General features: G+C 39.4%; 1 protein-coding gene across 24 annotated transcripts in view; it reads right to left on the bottom strand.

Annotated features, from left to right (window-relative positions):
• The window catches only part of ADGRL3 (adhesion G protein-coupled receptor L3), a 472,380-nt gene that overhangs the window by 275,027 nt on the left and 173,512 nt on the right, over positions 1 to 23,841 (bottom strand). For 18 of the 24 annotated variants that reach the window (XM_040966525.1, XM_040966524.1, XM_040966523.1 and 15 more), the window contains 2 exons: positions 7,494 to 7,508; positions 4,574 to 5,374 (listed from right to left, as the gene is read on the bottom strand). In XM_040966525.1, coding sequence (XP_040822459.1) covers positions 4,574 to 5,374; positions 7,494 to 7,508 — 816 coding nt within the window. The remainder of the gene's footprint in view (positions 1 to 4,573; positions 5,375 to 7,493; positions 7,509 to 23,841) is intronic. The other 6 variants (XM_040966528.1, XM_040966539.1, XM_040966534.1 and 3 more) reach the window with 1 other exon arrangement.

Genomic DNA, 23,841 nt, shown 5'->3' with positions numbered 1-23,841 from the left:
TCCTTTAAGCCTCACCTGCGCCTCGCCCTGATCCAGCCCCTGTTATCAACCTGGGAAAGCAGCAGAAGATGGTCCAAGAACTCGGCCCTGCATTTATGTGCGAGACCTGCAAGAAGTTCCCAGATTTGGCTAGGCCTAACTCCCACTGTTGGAGTTATCCGCAGTGTGAGCCAGAGGGTAGAAGATCTCTCTTTCTCTCTGTAACTCTATCTTTCAAATAAGTAATAAATACTAATTCAAAAGGGCGGCAGGGGGAGGCAGGGTTGTAGCTTAGTGGTTAACGTCCTAGCCTTGAATGCACTGAGATTTCATATGGATTCCAGCTTGTGCTGTGGCTGCTCCAGTTTCCATCCAGCTGCTTGCCTGTGGCATAGGAATGCAGTGCAGGACAGCCCAGAGCCTTGGGACCCTGTACCCACGTGGAAAACCCAGAAGAAGCTCCTGGCTTCGGATCAGCTCAGCTCTAGCCATTGCAGCCACCTGAGGAGTGAACCAGTAGATGGAAACTCCTTTTCTCTGTCTCTCCTACTCTCTGTAAATCTGACTACACAGTTTGAAAAAAAATGAAGGTGCAGATTCACTCTAAAAATTAAGTTCTCCAGGCTGGCCATTCAGGCAGATTTCTGGCATCTGATAAAAGATGTCTCTGTGTCCCTACTCTGCAACTCTGTCTTTCCAATAAATAAATACACCTTGAAAAATAATTTTTAAAAACACTCTGAGTAATTATTTTTTTTTTACTTTTCCAGTGAAGAATCCAAGACTGGCATGCTGCTTAATTTGACTAGTCAAGCAGATGACAGAGGCAGAATTCAAAATAAGCTCACAGACCCCCTTGCTCATGCTCAAAAGCATATGCCTGCCACATGTAGGCATTGCTGCAGGATGTTCAGAGACCCTGGAGATGCATCTTCACTGTCTGCCTTCCGACACTGCATCATTTGAAGTATAGAATAGTTACACACAGCAGAAGCAAAGCACAGATGCCCCTTTACAAAAAAAAAAGCGCCAAACAACAAAACAATAAAAACATTATTTCATAGTGTAAATTTTCCTTGATTGGGACATGCTTAAAATCCTAGCAGAGCTAACTTGCTACCAACAGATGGCAACAACAAACACACCTTAAGCGGTCTGCAGACACACATCTAATGCTGAGTCTAAAGCATGCGTGGTAGGTGGAGGGTTTCATTGTACGTGCATGTACTGGAAAGCTCACGGGGTGCAGTCGTGAAGAGCACGTGGATGCCCACCTGCCGTGTGACTGTGCTTGGGTTCACGTCCCGGTTCTGCTAATGCACACCCCGAGAGCAGCAGGTGAGCGCCCAGACCCTTGGATTCCTGCCACACACAGCAGAAACCCAGATGGAATTCCAGGCCCCTGGCTTGAGCCCAGGCCCAGGCCCAGAAAGTGTGGGTATTTAGGAAGTAACGCAGTGGAAGGATGAACCTTCCTCGCCCTCTCAAATAAACACAAATAAAGACACATTAAAATAAATAATTTTTAAATGGGCTATAATAAAATGGCAGTAAGAATTCGTAAAAGGCAGTTTCCTTGAAAAATGTCACTGTAATTTACTAAAGAAAACACCCAGCTGAAATTGTTTTTGTGAAATAAGATGAAGAACTTCTATTAATGCTAATTGAAATTCTCATATCCACACATACCATGCATAAAATTTACTTCTGCACTTACTCTTTCCACTGTTAAACTGCAATAAGTCCATGCCAAACGTGCTAGCTTTTTCATTTGAGCATCCGTGCGTGAAACTTGATGCTTTTTTGTGATTGTATTGACAAATTTAATGCATACGAATCTCACTATTTGCAAACAGACAAGGTCTTAATTGTCTTTGTTCAAAAAGGTGAAAATGGAGTCCCCGGCTTAGCTTAGGAATTCCTGTAACAGCTTCAGTTTATCATCTCTCCATGGCTGCCATTTCAATGATACCCTTTGCAAAAATATGGGCACTAGCACATGTAACAATATGACCCATATTTAACTTCCAGAATGAGTAAAAATAATTACAACGATTGTCCCCCACCTCTTTAAAAATACAGGATGCTTTGAAAAATTCATGTGAAAATGCAATTAAAAGACATGCTTAGTTAAAATAAATTAGTATCTATACATTTTCATAATATGAATTTTCTATGAATGTTTTGGATCTATTTTGTGCACGAGTATCTACATTATATTACGATACTGTTAATTAGTGGAGTATTCAAAAGGTGGACTTCTGAATGTTGCTGAAGGACTAAACTATTGCAATAATGTGGGGGAAAATGGTGAGGGAAAGAATAGAGAGGGAGAGGGGAATCCCAAAACTTACAAAGCTGCATCATGGAAAGTAATAATAACAATAATAATAATATATACATATATTTGTTATATATTTGTCAAATCAAATCCTGCAATGCTAAACACTTTTAACTCTATTTTAAATGAAAATATGTGATTTTAAACAAAAGACTAAGCTTCGTTATTGTCACTATGCAACAATTAACTCCAAAAACGGAGTTATTAATTATGACTTCTTCCCAATCAGAACCAAAAATGGCTACGATTCAGTCATAAAGAAAGTTCTCGCTGAAAAACTCCAAATTTTGACTTATAAATATTACGATTCTGCAATGATTATCTCTCAAGGACACTCTGGAAGACAGGTGCTCACTTACCTTGTGAGGTCCAGGAAACACTGGGCTAAAACCCTCCGCTGTAGAGTGAAACGTCAGGTAAGAGATGGGTCAAGGAGATTTTCTTAAGCATTGGGTAAAGAGATTTGTGTTGCTTGTTTTCTATTTAGGTATTTCCTTCTACATAAAATCATGGCTGCGGGTTACAGGAAGAAGGGCTATCTGACTGGAATTTCTCAGAAATTAGAGGAAATGTCACCTATTTTATCATTTTAGCTGAATAAGAAGGGGCAAATCATTCATTCAACTCAGTCATCAAAAACTATTTGTATATAAGGAACATATTACCCCTTGTGTCTGAGAAGGCAGAATATCTGGGCAGATAAAGATATTTAAATATTTAAATAACAACAAGCAAGTAAAAGCATGGTATAAACCAGCAAAGCAGAAAACAAGAAATATTAGCCAGTAAACTCTGAATGATTGTAAATTACTATAAAAATTCAAATACCAGTATTGTAGTTTTCCATTCTACTCTGTCTTTAAAAAATACTATTATGTTATGCAGTTTAAGTGTTGAATTAAACTAATTCTGCTGATTCGTATAAACAAAAATGAAAAAAAAAATTGCTGTTTCTGGCAGTCTTCAAATAGCACTAAAGGAAACAGTTTTGCAGGTGAAAGAACTAATATAAAGTCAGAGTTAGGAAAGGAGAGACAAAGAGGGATAGATAAATACAGCTGGGATCCACAGGCTCAGGTCCCAGATGACTGCGATGGCCAGGGCTGGGCCAGGTTGAAGCCAGGAGCCAGGAACTTCATCCAGGTCTCCCACATGGGTGGAAGAGGCCCAAGCACTTGGATCTTCTTCGGCTGTCCTCACCCCGCCCCAAGCCCCAGGACAATAGTGGGAAGCTGGATGGGAAGTGGAGCAACTCCACAGGATATGCCCACATGACAGATATCACATGCTTGCTTACAGTACCAGCCCCCTGAAAGGATAATTTTAAAGCAGCGAAATTAGATGGCTTCAAGATTATTCAAAAGTTTATTTCCATTTCCATTGTCATTTCTTATAAAAACTGAGGTCTCCTTTTCTCTGTACTTTTTGATTAGGAACATTTTTTTTCTTACGTGTCAGTTCATTTCACTTAAAAACACAGCCTCCACTTGACAGTATTGCTGCTTGGTTGGTCACATTATATACTTGTTGTACAGTGAATACACGGGGGCAGCGAGTCTGAAGTGAGACATCAACCTCATCTTTTGCCATGTTCCACGTGGGCAGTATTGCTGAGACACTTCATAGTTAGGAAGCATCCTGCTTTAGCCACGTTTCTGCATACTTCACTGTAAGAACCAAGCAGCTGATAAAGGGCAAACACCCTACAAAAAATGTGAGCCAAGGTCTGAGACAAGAACCTCAAGGAGCGGAGTCTCTTGCTAATGGGCTATAGCTTTTTAAAGATTTGCTTATTTATTTGAAAGGCAGAAGGACAGAGAAGCAAGGAGAGACATGGAAAGAGACAAACCTTCCATTCACTAGTTTACTCCCTAAATGGATACCCAGTTAAGTCTGGATTGGAGTAAGCCCAGGAGCTAGGAACTCCATTCCAGGGTCCCCACTGGGTGGCAGGACTTCAAGAACTGCAGGTACCATTTGCTTCCTTCTCAAGCATATTAGTAGTTAGCTAGATCAGAAGGGGAAGATCCAGGACTCAAGAACTTGCATTCTGACATGGGATGCAGGTGTCACTATCGGTGGCTTAGCCTACTGTGCCACATAGCCATCTCTTATGGATGTCTAGGTAACGTACATTTATTAGCTACCCAGGTCAGAAGAAAGACAACAGAATCCAATCCAAACGTACAAACGAACTATTGGAAATCAGACTTTAGAAATTTCCCCACAGATCATCATCAAAGTCACACTTACCTGATCTACTATCCAGAGGTCCAAAGTCCAAAGAATATTTCACAACGTGGTAGTTATTCCACACGTAAAGTAGGTTGTCCCTGGGATTGTAATCCACAGCTGCTATGTATTGGTAGGAATTAGGAAAGGGCACATCCACCAAACTATCCTTGCTCTGCTCGGTGTTGTAAATGTAGTCAATCTTATTTCCAGTGGCCTCATTGTCATCATCTTCATACACAGACTTGACCACATACAGAATCCCACAAATCATAAAAGCATTGGAAGCTGACCTCTTATCATACGCAGTATCCCATGTCCCTTCGATCCGGAGGGTATAAGGGTTCAACTGGCTAATGACAATTTTGCCATTGTTTTGTTCTGTTGCATAGATTACCCATAGCCCATTTTCATCCACTGCTAGGTCTATGTCCGATTTGCCTCCCCAGCGGTAAGGGGAGGTGTCGTGGTAATTGGCATTGGCTATGATGGCCTCTCCGCTCTTGATCCTAGTCCTCAAGTCAAACTTTACTATATTCCTGGTGCGCTCCTTGTTAAAGAACAAAGCTCCGTCGTACACGACGAAGCCCGTGCCATCCACCCTGTGAGGGAGCTTGTAGGTGGTCGTTGGCCTTCCCGCGATGAAGTCATCCTTGGAGGAGTACTCAGTCAGGGTGTCGGTTCTGTAGGGAGTCCAGGGCATGTAGTAGATCTTGTCCGAAGCCTGCAGAGGGTCTTTGCACCACGCCCCAGACTGGTGGTCCGACTCAAACAAGTGCTCACTCTGATATACTCCTTTCAGAAGTCCAGGACAAAGAAAAACTGTTGGGACGGAAAGAGTTAAAAATAACAAAGGTGTTAATTTACATTCTGACAGATTTTTTTTTTTTACCAAATTGAATGCAACTCTAACAAAGGATACCCACCACCACTTATTTTGCTGCATTATTTTTGAGAACAAAAAGTAATTCTGTACACTAATTGTGGCTTTTTTTCCTCCAAAAGACATTTTGGTTTTGTTTGCTGAAAAAACACTGGACTTTTCCCAAGCAGCTCTGCTTTCTGGTCCATTTTACTGTTGTAAATATGAATTACATACTTTTAGATATATATGTGATGTGTCTATGCATTCTATAGACATGACAAGCACACATGTTTACACAGAGTTTTCAATAGTTCACTGAAGAACATATCTTATTTGGAAGCAAAAATATATTGTTTTCATTCTCATAAAATTCGCTGTTCAATAGTTGAATTAAGCAACAGGCTAATAGTCTATATATTCTTCATAATATTTTTAACAAAACAGAAGAAAATCTCTACACAGGTAACCAAATTGTCTTGCATTAAGGCTCTCAAAGCTGCTACAACACACACAGAGCATGCAACCCACACAATTAAAAAATGAGTGATGGATGGATACTGGAAGGAAAAAGAGAAAGTAAGAAGAAGAAAGGAAAGAGGAATAAGGAAAGAAGAAAAGGTGAAAGGTTACAGAAAAAATACCCAGGATCTAGATTTTAATCAGTTAAAAATGTCCTGTTAAAAACAGTGGTATTGGAACTTAAAAACATGTACCTTTTACTGTTACATGAAAGAACATTGAAAAACAAGATTACTGGCTATCGTATTTTGCTGCTCATACTTCAGAATGAAAATGGGAAGGAATCATCTGATTCCCTCGATTTTTAGCATGACTCAGTAGCGTAGTGTGTAAGTGGCAGTGAGAAAGCATGGCTGATTAATCTGTGAAGTGGGGAGCTGCACGGCAGTGTTTCCCAAAGGGTGTCCTGGAAGCATCTACTTCAACTGGGACAGTTAGGAGTCGCACAGAAAGAAAAGAAGGGGTCCTTCATCACATCTGTTTAAGAAAGATCACACTAAATAGAGCTGTGACAGAGATTCTAGCAGTTCATACACATATGTGAATTTCAAAGGCAGCAGAGGGAAGGGCGAGTAAATTTCACAAACTTGAATTTGATAATCATTTCACTTTTTTCTCTCGAGCCTTTTGGAATGTATTGTTTTGCTGAACCTGCAGTGGGAAACAGTGCTCTAATATATTTGCAAAGCAAACACAGTGAAAAATCATGCAGTCCATTGTTAGCTCAGAAATGATGAGAAGTATGCTGCGTGAAGAAACTGGAAGATCCCAGGGAGTCGTAGGTTGACCCGTTTTGTAATGATTACAGGATTATTGTCTCAGCATTAGTGATCAGCTTCTCAATAGCAACTGTTAGGCACAAGTTTAGTGGAAAACAACCTAAAATGATATTCAGCTAGATTTTTGCCGATGACTGGAAGGGAACGGGCACTGCTAGAATGCTCAGGGTATCACTTTTGAAGAAATAAACTGCTGGTGCAGAGGGGGGAGTTGGCTGCTAACATTTCCATAGCAAAGACAGAGAGGCATGGCCAATTTAAAATCAATAATTTTGAAGATTATAGGAGCTTCGCTTTACAAAAGTATCATTTGTTGTCAAAACTGCAAATATCCTGTCTGTTCTAGTTAATCTCCACTTCTTGGTTACTGTAGTAACTCTCTTCCAGGTGTTTCAGAAAACACTTTCCTTTTGCCCTAGTCACTGAAGACTAGAACAGGGGAAACCACGCCAGAGCTATGGAAAATTCTCGAGCATAGAAGCAGAAACAGATCCACAGCAATCACTACTGGCATCCAGTGCCCTTCCAACTACTTTAAAACAAAGAGGAATAAAACACATGATGGAAAATTTCCCAATATTAAACTGCTTTAGGATACAAGGATCAAACCAGCAATAGTCAATAAAACAGATTAAAGTGAAGTTGAGCAGCAGAAGTAGTAAATAAATTTTCATAAATATAGATAAGAATTAATAACAAAATTATTTTTATTAAATGTTAAACTGTTAAAAAACTTAGCCTATAAATAGTATATAATTTATGAAAGGTATTTAATTACCTTTTTGTTCCACTTCTATTGGAGAGAGAGAAGTAAAGAGAGAAAGGAGAAAAGAGAATAGATTAATGGTACGGTATTGGCCAAGAACTTTTTATTCACCTCTTCCAAACTGAAAGTAAATAATTTATTTCACTCATACTTGCTTTATTGAACATTACATGACTTTCAAATGAACCCGTTTCTCTAAAAGAATTATTTGTTAGATAATCATAGTATAAGTTTTAAAACACACTTGAAAAAAATAAGGCAAACATTAATCAAGCTAAGATTGAATGAACATACCGTTCCAAACTATAGATGTAGGAAATGCAATATACATCTTAAACAACACCAATATCCCAATTTCAAAGGCAGAACTGCAATAATACACAGAAGGCTTTACAACAGATTTGTTATAATCTTACTTACAAATGCCATGACTTATAGTGCTACATAATACACCAGTCTTCCTTTCCACATATCACAAAGAAATGATCTCACATTGGGCAACTCTGCCATTCAACCCATGAGGCCTAAAAGTGTCCACTGTCTGTCAGTTTAGAGGATAAGTACTAAGAGCAAATGCTATTAATCCAATAAGTGGAGTTAGAATCCACATTGAAGAGAGTCCCCCCTCCCCCACCACCACACTCACCAGCAGAAGGAAAAGATGTTGAAGAATGGGTTCAAATCATGAATGAAAAATAAGGCTATTTCAGTGAGGGGAATGAGGTATTTAAACTGTAGTTATAGAAGCATGCAAAAAATTCTATTTGCATAATTACATTTGGGTAAGATCTTTATGCTGCGACCTAAGCCCACATGTCTTTAGTAAACCACACTTACTGCTTTTCACCAACCTTTTAGAAATCTGTTACCTCACGTGTTGGAAGGAAAATCAGGTATATTTGCAAAATTGTGCTCAGAGAGTTACAGACAGGGTTATTATTTATTTCTAAGATTCTTTATTTCAAAAATTAGACAATCTTATTTTTAACCATATTGGTAGGACTTTGAAACTTCTACTGTGCTGTCATTATGTGTTATTATCCTCAATGATTCTTTCTTGTGTAACTGCAGCTCATCAGACTGTGCTGTCACACCAGGCATGTTAAAACCTTTATCTACAGAGAAATTGTAGTACATTTACTCCATGGAATCCTACTCAGCCATTAATAAGAATGAAATTCTACCATTTAAAACCAAATGGTCCCAACTAGAAACCATTATGCTTGTAGAAATAAGTCAATCCCAAAAGCACAAATATCATATGTTTCCTCTGATATAAGGCAACCTTCATGCAAATTCTAAGATCAATAGCCCCCTCGATATGATTTTTGCTTCAACTCACGAGTTTTGATCCTTTTTTTTCATTTCTTCAAAAGAGTTTATCTTCCTAAATTCTTCCCTGACTCATAGATCATACCGTAGCATCATTTTGTCCAAGAATGCTTTTTGTTTCCTTTTCCATTTCTTCATTGGACATTGGTTATTCAGTAGCATGTTATTTAACATCATGGTGTTGTTAATTTTTTTAAACTTTATTCCTGTTGTTGATTTTGCTGCATGGTTTTTCATTTAAGGGAATGTATAGTAACTGTGTAATAGAGACTATCATGTCCAGATATGAAGGTACAATGCATTATGTATCTCTACTCCCAAATCAAAGATGAACTCCTAATGAAACTGTTAAATACATCTTGACAATAGGATGCTGGACTGTCTGTCATTGTATCAGCAATGTCAGTATACACTTAACTACCAAAATGATGCATTTGTGACTGCTATGAAGAACTATATTATTATAATAATATAGGAGAAGTCGGGGGGATTTGGGGAGGAGGCAAGGGAAAACTCAAAGCCTATTAAATTGTATCATAAAATAGAAACTAAAAACAAACACAAGCATTTACAAGACACACTTGATGTACTGACTAGTTTAACAAATCCATATCCACACGGGCAAGTGTAACTGAACTTCTGAAAAGCAACTTAATATGTTCAACTGTTCGGACTTATGGTCTGTTTGAATGAATCTCTGGGATTAAATGGGAAGTCACAGAATACTTGACATTTTTTATTGCTAGATGACAAAGAGGTTTTTTTCCCCCAACAACTAATTTGGTCTTTGACACAGCTTTACATATAATGTGTATACCTAAATCTGTGTCATTTTGAAAATTATAAATGTAGGTAGGCATTTTTATTTAAAAACATGAAGTATACTTCCATAGAGCTTCATATCAAGTCATGACCAGTCTTATTCTTAAGTAAAAGTCCTAACTTCATTGTGACATTTCTTTTTTCAACCATACTAAATGAGGAAGACAGGCTATACAATGCATTGATTATGTATGTATTATATTCTGTAAAAGTCAAATAAAATTTTCATTTTTTGTTTTTTAATTTAATTTTTAATATTGTTTACATAATTGAGAACATTCCCATGTAGATCACCAATTAGGATGGGGAGAGTTGCAGTATGGAGGAAGATGGGTGGTACAAATTTTTCCGTTTTTTTCTCCCATGTCCACACTGGGCAAAGGTGAGGGGCCACTCTTTGTTGTCACACACTGGGGACAGGGACAAGGAGTGTTCTTGGATGATACTTGGGAAGAATGCTCAGAGGATGTCGTTTGAGTGGTTTTGATAGTTCCGCGACATTATTGGCTTTCTGGTAATATGGTTGAGAAAATCTTTCCAAGGTCTATTGGCTGATCAGGTCCACTTTAGTGCACCCCCAGGCCCAGCAAAAAAGCTTGGCCAGGAGAATGGTTCAACCTGTTCAGCTTTCCATCCTCTGACAAGGAACTCGACATCCTCTACCTGCTAAGATGATTTGGCTGTCAACCCTCCAGTGTGCATCTGGGCATGCTGTCTACTGCACAGACATCAGCAACTGAGGAGGCCCAGTCTCAATACGTGCACTCTAAGATCAGACCATATGTATTGTGATTTTTTCCCGCGGCCTGGGTTTGAGTTAAGTCATCTGGTAGGGGAGTCACTAAGGAACTTGGGTGACCTCAGACTTTACTGTTATGTGAGCCAGCCAATGCAGGGTTGGGCTCGGTGCATCACCTGCACTGGTCAATGCACATACAGGTGGATACAGCTGCCAAGTCAGTTATGTCCCAGCCACATCTCTGTCCTGTGAACTAATGTTTGATTTGGCCTAGTTCAATCCAGGCTGCCATAGGCCCAGTCTTTCTGTAGGTGCCTAATTATGGCAACCCCCAATAATCACCACCCAGTCTACCATAGCCGTGGTTTTAGTATGTGCAGGCATGTCCTGAAGCCTAGCCCAGTCCTTCCTGCATCCCATCTGGCTCTCATGCATACCCATGGGTGCCACAGTTGAGCTCTGCACAACCTGTCCCCAGGCCTGGTTCTCACATATGCTAACAGATACTGCTGCCTTTATCAGCCTTGCCCGCCCTGCAGCCCTTGCTCTCATGCTCACCAATCGAACTGCAGCCTAGCAGGGGGCTGCCCACAGTCCCCCCATAGTCCTGCACAGAACCCTAGATCTTGTGTCTGCCAGGAGGTACTGTGGTCCAGCATAACATGATTTGCACCCTGTCCTGACACTTACCAGTGGATGCTGCAGCCTAGTCTGGCTGGCTCATACCCTCTCGTGTGCAACAGCAGATGTGGCAGACTAGCCCAGCTTGGCTTGCCCCAGGACTGTTCCACCTCTCAGTCCCAGCTCTCATGATCATGAGTGGAAACTGTAACCAAGCAAAGAAATTCCCAAAGTTTTTCTACCAGGCCCACTCCCAGCACCAAGTCTTGTGAATGCCAATGGGTGCTGTGGTTCAGTCTGAGATGGCCCAACCTCAGTATCAATATTCACCAGCAGGTGCTACACGCTGGCTCAGCTTAGCCTGCACCAAGATTCAGCTCTTACCTGTGTGTGCAGCAGTCTAGGCCAGTTAGGCCTGCTCACAGCCCTCATGAGAACTGATGGGTATTGTCATCCAACCCAGTCTGGCCTGCACCCCATCCTGGCTCTCAAGCATGCCAGTGTGTGCTATTGATTGACCCACTACAGCCTGCCTCCATGGTGGACCTGCCTCACAGATATGCCATCAGGTGCTACAGCTCTTCCTACCCTGGGCTGCCATGAGCCCAGCTGTAACACTCACCAGTGGGAGATGCAATCTTGCAGGATATTTCCACAAGTTCTCTTTACCAAGTTCACTTTAGGCCCAGATATCACATGTGCTGTTGGATGCTACAGCCTAGCCTGACATGGCCTGCTCTCAGCCCTGGCACTCACCTGTAGATACTTCAGTCTAGTCCAACTAACCTCTACCCATACTGGTTCCCTCCAGTGGGGGTTACAGCCTAACCCAGCCTGGCCCATGCCCAGACCTGGTTCTACATGAACTGGTGGGTGCCAAAGCCTATCCTGGTCTGTCCACACCTATTTTGGCTCTTGCAAGTGCCAGTGAGTACTGGGGCTTAGCTGAACCAGCTTGCCTCCCAGCAACTAGCTTCTGCACACACCAGTGAGTGGCAGGCAACGCTATTTAGCACAGCCCAAGTCTCCCAAGTGGCTGGGTACCTTGACCTGATCTAGACAAGACCTCTGATTCCCCTCTTCCAAACCTCTCTGTCTCTGCTCCCTCACCTATCTGCAAGTACAATGGCACAGTTTGTGGAAGACCCCAACAGTCATTCCTCCCCTCTCAAACATGCCCTCTGCTGTTACCATTCCAGTTAGTGCCCATACCGCCTTTCCCAGGCACCTAAAATCTCCCTGTGCCTGGGAGCCAGGAAGGTATGTCCTGGTCAAGCATTCCCCACATTCTCCACATATCTCAAAAAAAAAAAATAAAATAAAATAGGCAACTATGCTGGCACACTGGTATAGTTAACACACATTTGGCATTAACTAGGTCCAGAGTGCCCACCAGGTAATAGCTGCTTTTATTCCAGCACTGTAACACCTATCTACATACAAGGCAACCTAGGCAACTACCTACAGCTGGCACAAGTTTTCTTCTTTCTCCTCTTCCCCTTCTTCTTCCTCCTCCTTCTTCTCCTTCCTCTTCCTCTTCTTCAAAGACACTGCCCCTCTATTATTTCAGCTATCATTTGTTAAGACTTTGTCTTTAATTCTCTGTTAGATTTAATTTTACAAGGATTGTTGCCAGTTGTTGCATAAGTAAAGCTTGCCCCTCTTGCTGATTATTCAATATTAAGATTTATTAGGCAGTTCTGCTATGAAGAAAATTATTATGGTCTTGCTCATGTCATGACTAGCTATAACTCATTTATCATTTATTTGCCATTTTCAAGACTGAGGTAAAACAGTCCTATAATTTAAGTTGAAAAAGTACACACAAATCATATTTCCATAACAAAAGCTGGCAGGGCAGCATAATTTGTCGTTGAAAAGCTTAGTAATATTTAGGAATGACTAGTCATTGCCTATCATCTAATTCGAATTCTAAAAGCTTCTCTTTCCTGAAAAATCTAAGAAATTCTCTGAAAGAAGAAAACTGCCATATCTGTGGCGACCTCGTCTGGTATATAACACTCAGGGAACAGCTTATGAATCAAATGCATAATTCAAATAGCTATGAATGGTTTTGTTCCTTGATGCTGTACACATATTGTAAAAAGAAAAAAAAAACAGGTGATAAACTGGAATCTGGATTCACCATGTTAAATTGTACAGACAATGCACTATATGTATAATATTGAGATATTTTAATGACCAGGGAAGAAATTAAACTGCACAAGCAATTCGTATCTCCAACTCATTAAACATAAAACCCGAGGGCCTAAAGGAAAGGAAGAACGTATACATAGATGGCCTTTCGAGGTACACTGACAATGTGTTGCCATAAAACAGCTCACTAATGACGTACACGCAGGCCTAAAATGCTCCCTTCTCTCCTGTCTGAAATGAGATCATAAATGAATGAACGTTCAACGACAGGCAGACTGACGTCTGTCTCAGGATCTCCTGCCTTCCTGCCTGGTCCAATGTCCTCAGTTCTGGCATTGCAGCCATCACTGCTCACTTCCAAACCTCTTAGGAATTAGTTTCTCTTCTTTTCATTCTTAACCTCTAATCCATTAACTATTTTTATTGTCCATTCAACATCCATAAACATGTTTATATATGTCCTTAAAGTGGTTTCATTGTTGTCCTTTGTCAAACTTAATGTCAAACACTATATCCTGTGGTTAGAGTAGTGACACATTTAAAGTAGGGTAATTTTACTCTATAGAAAACAAGATACAGGAAAACAAAGCTAGTAAACTTTTTATTCATTTCTCAATGGCTCATAAAGCAGATATAACATATAACCACGTTATTGTTTAGAAAGATGTTATTATTTTTATCCACTTTTGTAATATAGGCAATATCCACTTCTGAATTGCATTCTTTAATTAGAAAAGGTATGGATCAGAGAGCACATAAATCCGTTGCCAAGCTTTTTCAAATTGCTTTGCAAATTACAGAGAAATACTCATAAATCTGTTCTGTGCCAAAATATTGGGGCCATTACTAAGAACTGTGAAGTTTTACCTAATTGTACTGTCATTTAAATGTTTTTCTTTTAAACTCTTAAGTCATTAAACATACTACGCTCACTTACAATCCAGATCTTCTACATAGGTGGGATAAGATCCAATAAAGCTGCAACGTTCCCAAAATACATAAAAATTAAAGGCATTTGTGGTGAACGTTAAGGTGGTTATCAAATATTAAAGAATTTAAAGTTTTTGTTTTTCATTCAAACGTAGTACTATTTTGATCAGAATCATTTCTACGCTTACATTTGGCTTAGACTACAATAATATATTTGGGTGCCCCTACCCTACACCAGCTGGGCAGTTAAAGAAATAGGGAAAAAAAAAAAGACAAACTACATAACTAACCAGCAGTCTTTGATGCAAATTTGTCGATAAATCACCTAGGAGCAAAGTCATCTATAAGTGCATCATCAAAAGTTCACTGTAATACTTTATATTGTAGTAACATACTATGTAATATTTCATCAAGTTTTCATATGAATCATGATTTAATTCTTCAAACAATAATGTGATAATAATATTGACTATTTCCATCACAGAAGAGTCAACAGAAACTCAAAGGCATCTGAGGACAACATTGGTAGGTGGCAGGGACTGCCATTTGTTTATTAGCATCCACGGGCCCTCCTACCAGGTGCACTCTCTTGCTCCTGCTCTCCAGGAGGAGAGAAACAACGGGAGTGATTGATCCTTGAGGAAACACTCTGTTGCAATCAGCATGTACTAAGTGTTGAAGCTTTGTGTGTCAGGTTAGTCAGACTTTAACATCATAGCATCTTTTGAGGTAGGCATTCTCATTATCTTAACTTTTTAAATGGGAAAACGGAGGCAGCAGCACATGACTCCTATGGTTACCAGTGCATTTAGATTCAAATCCAAGCGTGATCTCATGCATCCAGGGCCTTGAATGAGATGCACATGACCACTTTCACCTTGGGCGTCCAGGACACTGGAAGTGTTCCCTTCCTATTTTCATTTTCTTTCTTATTTTTTGTGTGCAAGGAATATATAGCACGGTGACATTTTCAAGCAAAGGGATAGGATAATGCACTTCACAGTGCAATTACCCTTTGCTAATACTTTTTGAGGAGAAAATAAACTGAGGAGACATATGATTCCATATTTCTTGGCTCAGGAAAAACAACATATCTCTTATCCCAGGAAATAAACTTGTGCTCAAAACCTTATATCTCAATCATTCTTACTATTCTGAAACAGGTAATACTCTTTCTTTCTCATTTCATATCCACCAATAAAAAAAAAAAGTACTTTTATAGATAGGAACACAAAAGATCTGAGAGGTTCATTAAATTTTTCAGCATATTGCTACCAAAAATTCTGACAGGCATCTGTCTCTGCAAATAAGGAGCTAATCCTTTATTTAATGAGAGACAGAGTAATCTCTGCAGCTCAGCTTCTAAATTATGTTTTTCAAATAATACCCATGCATAGTGAATAAAAGTGCCACTCAAGCACCTTGTATTACAATGGCTTTATATAATGTGTTTCCAAAATTAACACTTCCTAATGAATTTCATCCTGGAGTGTGTAGATTGAAAATGTCAATAATTTGTAAAATGCTTTTGCTAGTCACATTCTAATTTAAACACTTAAATACAGTATCTATAGATGTTACAGAAACTGAGACAGCTTTTTTATTTTGTATTAAGGTTACACGCCATTGATGGATCTATAAAAGCTTTCAAACTGTTCATTTAGCCCTTTAAAAGAAAATGGTGCTATTAGTTCACTCTTTGGCGAATGTATTTGTAATAGCTCCTAGTAAAAATAATAATTTTTCAAAGTTATTGTTGGTGACACTTAAAGTCAATACTATATTTGGTTTATCAAGGATGGGCTCTTGTTATTGTGATTTGTCGCCATTTTGTAATAACCACCTAGTTGTTGGAGCTGCAAAACACAAAACCTATGACAAGGTCACCCCATTGTGGCTAAGATTATCTGCACACTTTAATATGCTGATCCCAGTGAATGCATCTCTTGAGCTCCTGTTAGATTCAAGGCTCTCAAAGCTGTGCCTATAGAGGCCAATACCCATAACTCCATCACCTGACACTTACTGAGCACGAGGTGTGTGAGTGGTCAAGTGGCAAACACAATGGGCACTGTGCATCTGCCTCAGGGAAGTTCAATCTAATTATAATTCGTGATTTGCAGCATACTTATCAGCCAATGATAAGCCATTAAGTGCATACCAAAGAAACCTAAATAAAGACATCCAAACAGACAAGACTAGAAACGAATGGCAGAGAAAGGGAGATCTGTCGGAGAAGCTCAGGCTGGAAACATGAGTCATAATGGTTGGACTAAAATCAAACCTTCAATGCAAAAATGCTCCATTGCTCCTAAGCCACGCAATTCATATTGATTCCTTTTATTTGGTTCACTCCCTCAAGTCCTCCTGTGCACACAATCACTGCAGCCATCATTGCTGTCGCCAGGCTCTGCATTAGCAAGAAGCTTAGAAGCTGAACCTGGAGCCAGGTGTCAAATACAAGTACTCCAACATGGGCTATGGACTCTTAACTAGCAAGGCTAACTGAGGCAAAAACAGAAGTCAACATCTGAGGACCAGCCTGGGGACATCGAGGAGCTTCATCCCATACGAACACCTCCTGACAATCTTCCAAAGGCCCCAGCCAAAGTGGGCCTGGATATACTAACTAGAGGATGGAAAATAGTCTATATTTAGCAGTAACAGGCCTAATAATGAGATTAGTGATTTACATAGAATGTTGAGAATGGAAATAAAAGTAAACACAATTAACAGTGACATTCTGTAGTAGAAAAAATATGTACAATTTTACACAAGTCAACTAAATTGCTTGGCAAGGAGGCATAAGCTCTTTAATCAGTCTTTGTGTTTGATTATATTGGGTTTCCCATTCATCTATAGTAAGTTCCAAGTCTTTGGATTCAGTGTTATACTTTTCCAGAATATGATTTTAATATATTTATCCAATTATACATCTTACTAGGCTGTATCTTCACCACAATCTTCAATAGGACCTTATCAGAGTTAGTGCCATCTGGATAGCACTGAAAGTTTGCTCATCAATTTGCAGGGCATTTATCTCTTCTCACTTAATCTTCCTAGTGAACCTTATTCAGATTATTATTATTATACTGATGAGACTAAGTATAATGGCAGGCAACTAGCAATTTGCAGAAATGGCATTGGAAAAGTGGAGCCTGACTCTCAACCTTGATGCTATGCTAATTGGATTAAAAAGGAAACACTAGTGCTAACCATGAGAAAACTAATATTTCTTGTATATTTGCTATTCATTATTGATGATGCATGGTTTCAAATAAGTTATATACATCATCCATTTACTATCTTACCCCTATAAAGTAGAAAGTATTATGATGTAAATATTTCAATGGCAGAATTATGCTCAGAAAAGTTAAATAAATGGTAAGTAGCTGACCCAAGGTGAAATGCCAGGCTCCTGGCAGCTCAAGATCTGATTCACCATTATTTACATTCAAGCAAACACTGACTATCTCCATGGTTAAGAAAGGAAACACAACATTGTTCCCAGCTAATTCTGTTCCTCTCTAAATGCTAGCAGCACTTTTCCTGTGAAATTAATTAAGTTCAGCAGACACAGAAAATGATATTCTCAGTTAAAATAGTTTTGAATTCAACTGACAAATCATTAAAGGCAATATCAACAATAATCCACCTCTACAGAATCACCACACTGAGTTTTGCTAAAGAATCTCTTCTCAGAGTCATCTGTGAATGATAAGATACTGTTCTTGGACACCAGTCAGGGCAAGTGCCACATTCCAGTCTCACAGACACTTGTTGGTCACTGTTAAGCAAGCAGCCGGCACTGGACTGGAAATGTAACAGTTGTCCAATACAGGTTGTCTGTGCTTTCGTTGTTCAGTGGCCATCACCGTATGTCCAAAACAACCAAGCAGTATGATTTCACAGGGCTGGCCACATACAGGGAGTTGGACAGTGAACAGCTTTTGCTTATTTTTCATTGTTAGCTCAAGGACATTCATAAAGTGGCTTAGCTCTTCAGTTCCTTAATATCTGACACAAGAATTGAGCACGCCTAAGAATGAATGCAACCATTTGCTTCCCCCTTTTCCTTATGCTCTTACATTCTTCCTTTGAGAGATAATGGCAGAAGAATGAATATTCCTTAAAAGAGGGTTGTCAATTACCAATATTAAATTTGAGAGAAGGAATACAACAACAAAAAAAAAGCCTACCAAAACTATATAATGTGATACAAAACAAAAGCTGGGAAATCATACTTTAAAATAAACAGAAAATCAGCCTAAAATGTGTCTGTCTTCCCTCCCATTCTTCGTAACACTCAGCCAACATCCACAGGGTAATTCACTAAATGCACATTTTATTTACTGTAGTGAAATCTGCCATACTGGAGGAAAATGAGTTCTAAAAAAATTTTTTTCAATGACACTGTTTTTTGTTCTACTAGATCACTGGCAGCATAGTTTATGCTTAGCTTTGGCTCACAATAGTTTGTCTTTTTTCCTTTAAAAGTTATCTGTAAAAGGATCGTGAAAACAAATGGGCAGCAAACACACTGAGGGAGGAAACACCACGGTGTAACAGCAACACTTGTCATTTTGAATCAAATGAACCTTGTACAAAACAATGCCTTAATGTAGTAATCTGATTGTAGCTGACATTTTAATAAAAAAAAGCCTCAATAGCTTTTAATTTCTGCTTTATATGTGTGATTGTAAGTACTACACAATTATACATATGATCTACGATCTTTAAAAACACAGCTTTAGACAAGTAAAGTTCATAGAACTGATATTGTCTTGGTAAGTTTCATGATGTGCTCTGTGAATTCACCACAAAATAAGTTCTTTATGTTCAAGGATTCTGCATTTTTTTTTTATTCACAGCTACATCTCGGCATTTAGACCACTACCTATAAGTATTCTAAGTACGTTAAATCAAGGCAAAGTTCTGTCTTAGATGTTCTTGCATAACTAGTAAAACCGCTTGCTCTAACAAATGCAAAAAGTGAAGTACGCGTGTGACTTTCTAATAGCTATGTTGGTGTGACTATTTCCTGAACATAAATTAACATAATCATTTTTACTTTGTGCCAATATTCTAATTAATAAGAACCTTGAAATAACTACCATTTTGCATTCATGCTATATTTTTAAATGATAAAATCTGGAAAATAATAAAAATTGAAAACAAAACATGCATTTTGGAACATTTAAAATATATACTTGAGATGCAGAATGACAAAGAGAGACGAGGAAGTGTGTGAAGGAAGAGCGGGAGGGGAAGGAAGGCATGCAAGTTCATTTCACAAGTCCCTGCGGAAGAGAACAACCCTGGGACAGAGAGCTCTCAGGGGTTACTGACAAAACTTATTTCCAGGGTTACGGTTCTTAAACAGTTAGTAAAATAATACTTCAAACACAACTCAGAATCAGGTCATGTCTGTAAACAGAGTTCAAGGAAAGCCAACAAGGTCCCTGAGTCAAAGCACCATTGAAATGGGGATTAGATAAGGAACACTGCGTGTCCCTGGTAAGCTGACCAGACAGAGCACAGATGCTTGCTCCTTATCAAGGACTCACTGGAGCAGCATGCATGCTGGTGAGGGCCCTTAGTCTCCTCTTCCTGGGACCTCTCCTCAACAGGTTCCCAGCCTTCTGTCTGTCACCCCAGCTTATCTTGAGAAAGAGGAGAAGGAAAAGAGAGAGAGTGACAATGTGAGTGACAGTGAGGGGAGATGGGAAGCCAGAGGAGGGAGGAAGGAGACAAAGAGAAGTTATTTTCTGGTTCTCTTACACCAAATGCTCACAACACTTAGAGTTGGGCTAGGCCAATGTTAGCAGCCAAAATTCCATCCTTGTATCCTATGAGGATATCAGGGACCCAAGCCCCTGACCCACCATCTACTGTGCATAAACAGGAAGTAGGTGGGAAGACAAGTGGCTGGATTTGAATCTGTACTCTGATGTGGGACATGGGTTTCTCAAATGCTAGCTTAACCCATTAACTACTATAGCTGCCCTGGTTTGTGCATTTTTGAACACGACTGCTTACACTGTTATTTAGAAGCAAAAAGCATTTATAATGATAACAGCCACCAGTTGCGGAATGTTTACTCTGTTGAAACCCTTAGTAGTAAGCTATTTGATTCTCAAACCAACTTTGTCAGGTAAGAACACTGTTATTATTACTATTTTACAGATGAAAAGGTGAGAAGCAGAAACGTACTTGCTTAAGGGCACAAGAGACAGAAAGGGGAACTGGGAAGAGACAATCTTGCTAAAGGCTTACTCTCTGTTGATGTGTATGGACTTGCAAAGGCACAGACAAGTTAGGATCATGCATTCTCTGCACAACAGCTTGGTGTCTTCTCTGAAAGGTTGGCAGATTTGAAAAATATATTCAAATACTGAATGTTTTGAATGACATCTGGTTTTTAAAGAGTTATGTACACTTTTGTTTGAAAGGCAGATTTACAGCGAGACAGAGACAAAGATAGAAAAAGGGATCCTTCATCCTTTGCTTCCTGTCTCAAATGTCTGCAGAGGCTGGTGCTGAGCCTATCTAAAACCAGGAGTCTGGAGCTTCTTCTGTGTCTCCCAGGGAGTGGAACAAGAAGTGGGACTGCTAGAACTCTAACAGATACCCATAAGGGATCCTAGGTTTGCAGATGGAGTTTCATCATTCTATACCTCTGTGTAGACCCCTTGAATGAAACCTCAACACGTGAATTCTGAGTGATTTGTCATATAGGGTGTCTTCAAGAAGATTATGGAAATCCATCCACCCATGCACACATTTCCAAAAACTATATAAAATTAACATAGTTTAAAAAGGATTTATTTACTTATTTGGAAGGTAGAATTTCATACAGGAAGATACAGGTACAGCAGCAGAAAAAGAAAGTGAAAGAAAGGGGGAAAGAGGCAGGTCTTCCATCTGCTGGTTCACTCCCCCAAAGATCACAAGTGCCAGAGCTGGGCTGAGTCAAGTTGAAGTCACGAGTCAGGAGCTTCCCCCAAGTTTCAAATGTCAGTTCAGGGGCCCAACACTTTGGCCCCATCCCAGGCACATTAGCAGGGAGCAGGATTGGAAGCGGAGCAGCTGGGAGATAAATCCACTCCTTTAAGGCATACTGGCAGCACATGCAGCAGCTTAACTCACTATGCCATAATGTTGGCACTACCATCAACTTTTTGAGGAACTCTCATGAATTTAAAACTATGTGGCCTACCAAATCTGGCAGTTATCTGTAGCACAATATATATGAATTTTGAAAACCAGGGTCAGGGCAAGGTTCAAGACTCAGGTTTCCTGATTGTCTCGGGTCAATATTTACTGACCGCAGACTCTGGCATTGCTTAACATGCAAGTCTTTTCCAATATGGACTCCCTATTATGCATGTACCATGATTTTATCAGATAAAGTCAAGTTCTATACCACCCCATGCCTATCAGTTTTAGAGAAGAGACAGTACTGGTGGGAAATGTCATCTCCTTAGCAATAAAAGTGAGAGCCAATTGTACACCCTATGAAAAAAGCTAGTGTGCTATAGTGCTGAGAGAATGCGTTTTACTCCTTAAATCAAGCGCTGCTGAATCTAACACCATAATACTGATGTCCTAATATTATCTCTAAGTTCAAGAGTCTTTATCCATCTTCTCCTTTAGTGTAGTGGACTATCCATTCTCTATTTATATCCAGAGCTATTACATCTTGTAAAGTGTTGACTGCAACCACACTAATTATTGGTCTTGTCACTGAACAGTACCTTCTTTCTGTTTTATAGCTGATGTAACATTTCTACATGACATCAATAGATTAAAACATTTACTACTAGAAAAAGAAGTATTTGAAAATGGAACAAACTCATTTTGTTACAAGCTAACTCAATACATCTGGCCAGTTTACTGATGGTCCCATTCATTTAAAGTAGGCACATATTTATCTTCCAAACATCAATGAGCCATTCGAGATTGGTTAATCCCTGCCCCGTCCTCGCCAGCACTGCTAAATGCTAATGCTGATAAATGGCAGTTTAACAGGACGAGATCTATATTTCTGATACATACTTGAGCATATTTTGAAAAGAGTCAATGCAGGGGTATACTGGGATTTTAAAAGATTCCATTGATTATCTGTAAAGTCACTGAACTCCTTAAATATAGAATGCAGAATGGCTAAAGTTAATTGGCTGAATTTTATAATGCTAGCTTTATCTTTCTTAATTTTTTTTACCACTTCTTTAAATTTATTAACAGAAAATCAGTCACCAGCAAACGTGATTTTCTTCAATTTGTAAAAATTAGAATAAAAGCAAACTCATTCTTGTATGTAAGAACTGATAAGTAATAAGCAAAATGGTAAGAGGTATAAGTACCTTTGTTGACAATATTGGAAAAAGAGGCATCTTTTCCCTTTAAAATTAACATAATCCCTCCTTTTCCAGTCCCTTCCCTCCCCAAAGAAGACAGATTGGACACGGTTCAAATAACATCTTAGAACCTCTCCAACCCCGTGGCACTGCAAACAACACTTTAGAATACATACTGATAGATAATCCAACCTGTTGTCTACAGTCTGTATATGACAACTTTTATCCTTGTCACGACAACAATGAAAGAAAAACAATGTTCATTAAATCAGGTGACACTCATGGCTATTAAATGACTATGATACACATCTTATGTATCGCTCACAAGTGAACATATCTCTCATTAGATTTGCTGGAATTTTTATTTGTGACACATTTGATTTTACTTATGAATAGCTGTGTGTGAAGGATTCCTTGCTTTCATTTTTTATATATGATTTCCTTTCCAAGGAACTTTTAACTTTAGGAAAACAGGATTGTGTGGGCCATGTTCTCCCTGATCCTGATCTGTGCAGTATGCAGTATGCAGAGCATACAGCTGTCTGTAGTAGCATGTCCAGGCACATACTAACTGCTATTTAGTGTTGTTTTTAATTATCTCCTAAAAGCAGCTCCAGTACAGTTATCTGAAATTGGATGAAGTCCCATGTCTTTATTGAAGCATCCAGAACTCCTTGCTCTTGACTTCTGTCACCCTGGGAGACCTAGAGTAAGACATCCTTCCACTTTGGTTAGAAGACAGTTAGTAGAATGTAAAGGACTGTCTATAATACTGATCTACTTTGCTTTATCAATAAAATCAAACTGCTCTCTAAGAACATACATGCTGTGTTCTGTATTAAATGAGGAGATGCTTAGTACTATATCAAATGAGATGTATATATAGCTATGTAATACTTTCACCATTACACTGTACAGTTAAATAAAAATTGCAAAATACCTATTAACTGATGATATCAACACGCATTTTGAGATACCAATCTTAATAACTCAAATAGTTTTATGAGCTGGAATGGCCAGAAAGTGGAGCCCAAGAAAAGGACTTTGATGCAGATGGTTTGTGGGAACCCAAATGATTCCAGGAAACGAGTGAGAAGGGCAGGGAAGAAGCAACCAAATAGATGGTCTTCATGAGGACACTGCTGCTGGCACTGGCTTCAGTCCAGGTCTTTGGAAAACGCACAGACCGCCTGCTAGACCTGCCCACTTCAACAATGGCAGACGGAGTTGGTATGCCTGGCCTGGTCCCTTGCAGTTGTGGGAGGCACTCCCGAGAGAGGAGTCATGTGGAGCAGAGAGATGACAGAAGCTACGTAAAGTGAGAAGTCAGGTTAGTATGGTGTCCCATGGGTCTACACAATAGTTCATCTCAGCTTTAACTGAAATCAGATTTAGGCCA

The sequence above is a fragment of the Ochotona curzoniae genome, unplaced genomic scaffold (genome assembly GCF_017591425.1).
Source record: "Ochotona curzoniae isolate NIBS_2020 unplaced genomic scaffold, NIBS_Ocur_1.0 scaffold_4506, whole genome shotgun sequence".
Classification (NCBI taxonomy): Eukaryota; Metazoa; Chordata; class Mammalia; order Lagomorpha; family Ochotonidae; genus Ochotona; species Ochotona curzoniae.
Note: the sequence above shows the minus strand (reverse complement) of the source record. Positions and strands in the feature narration are given on the sequence as shown.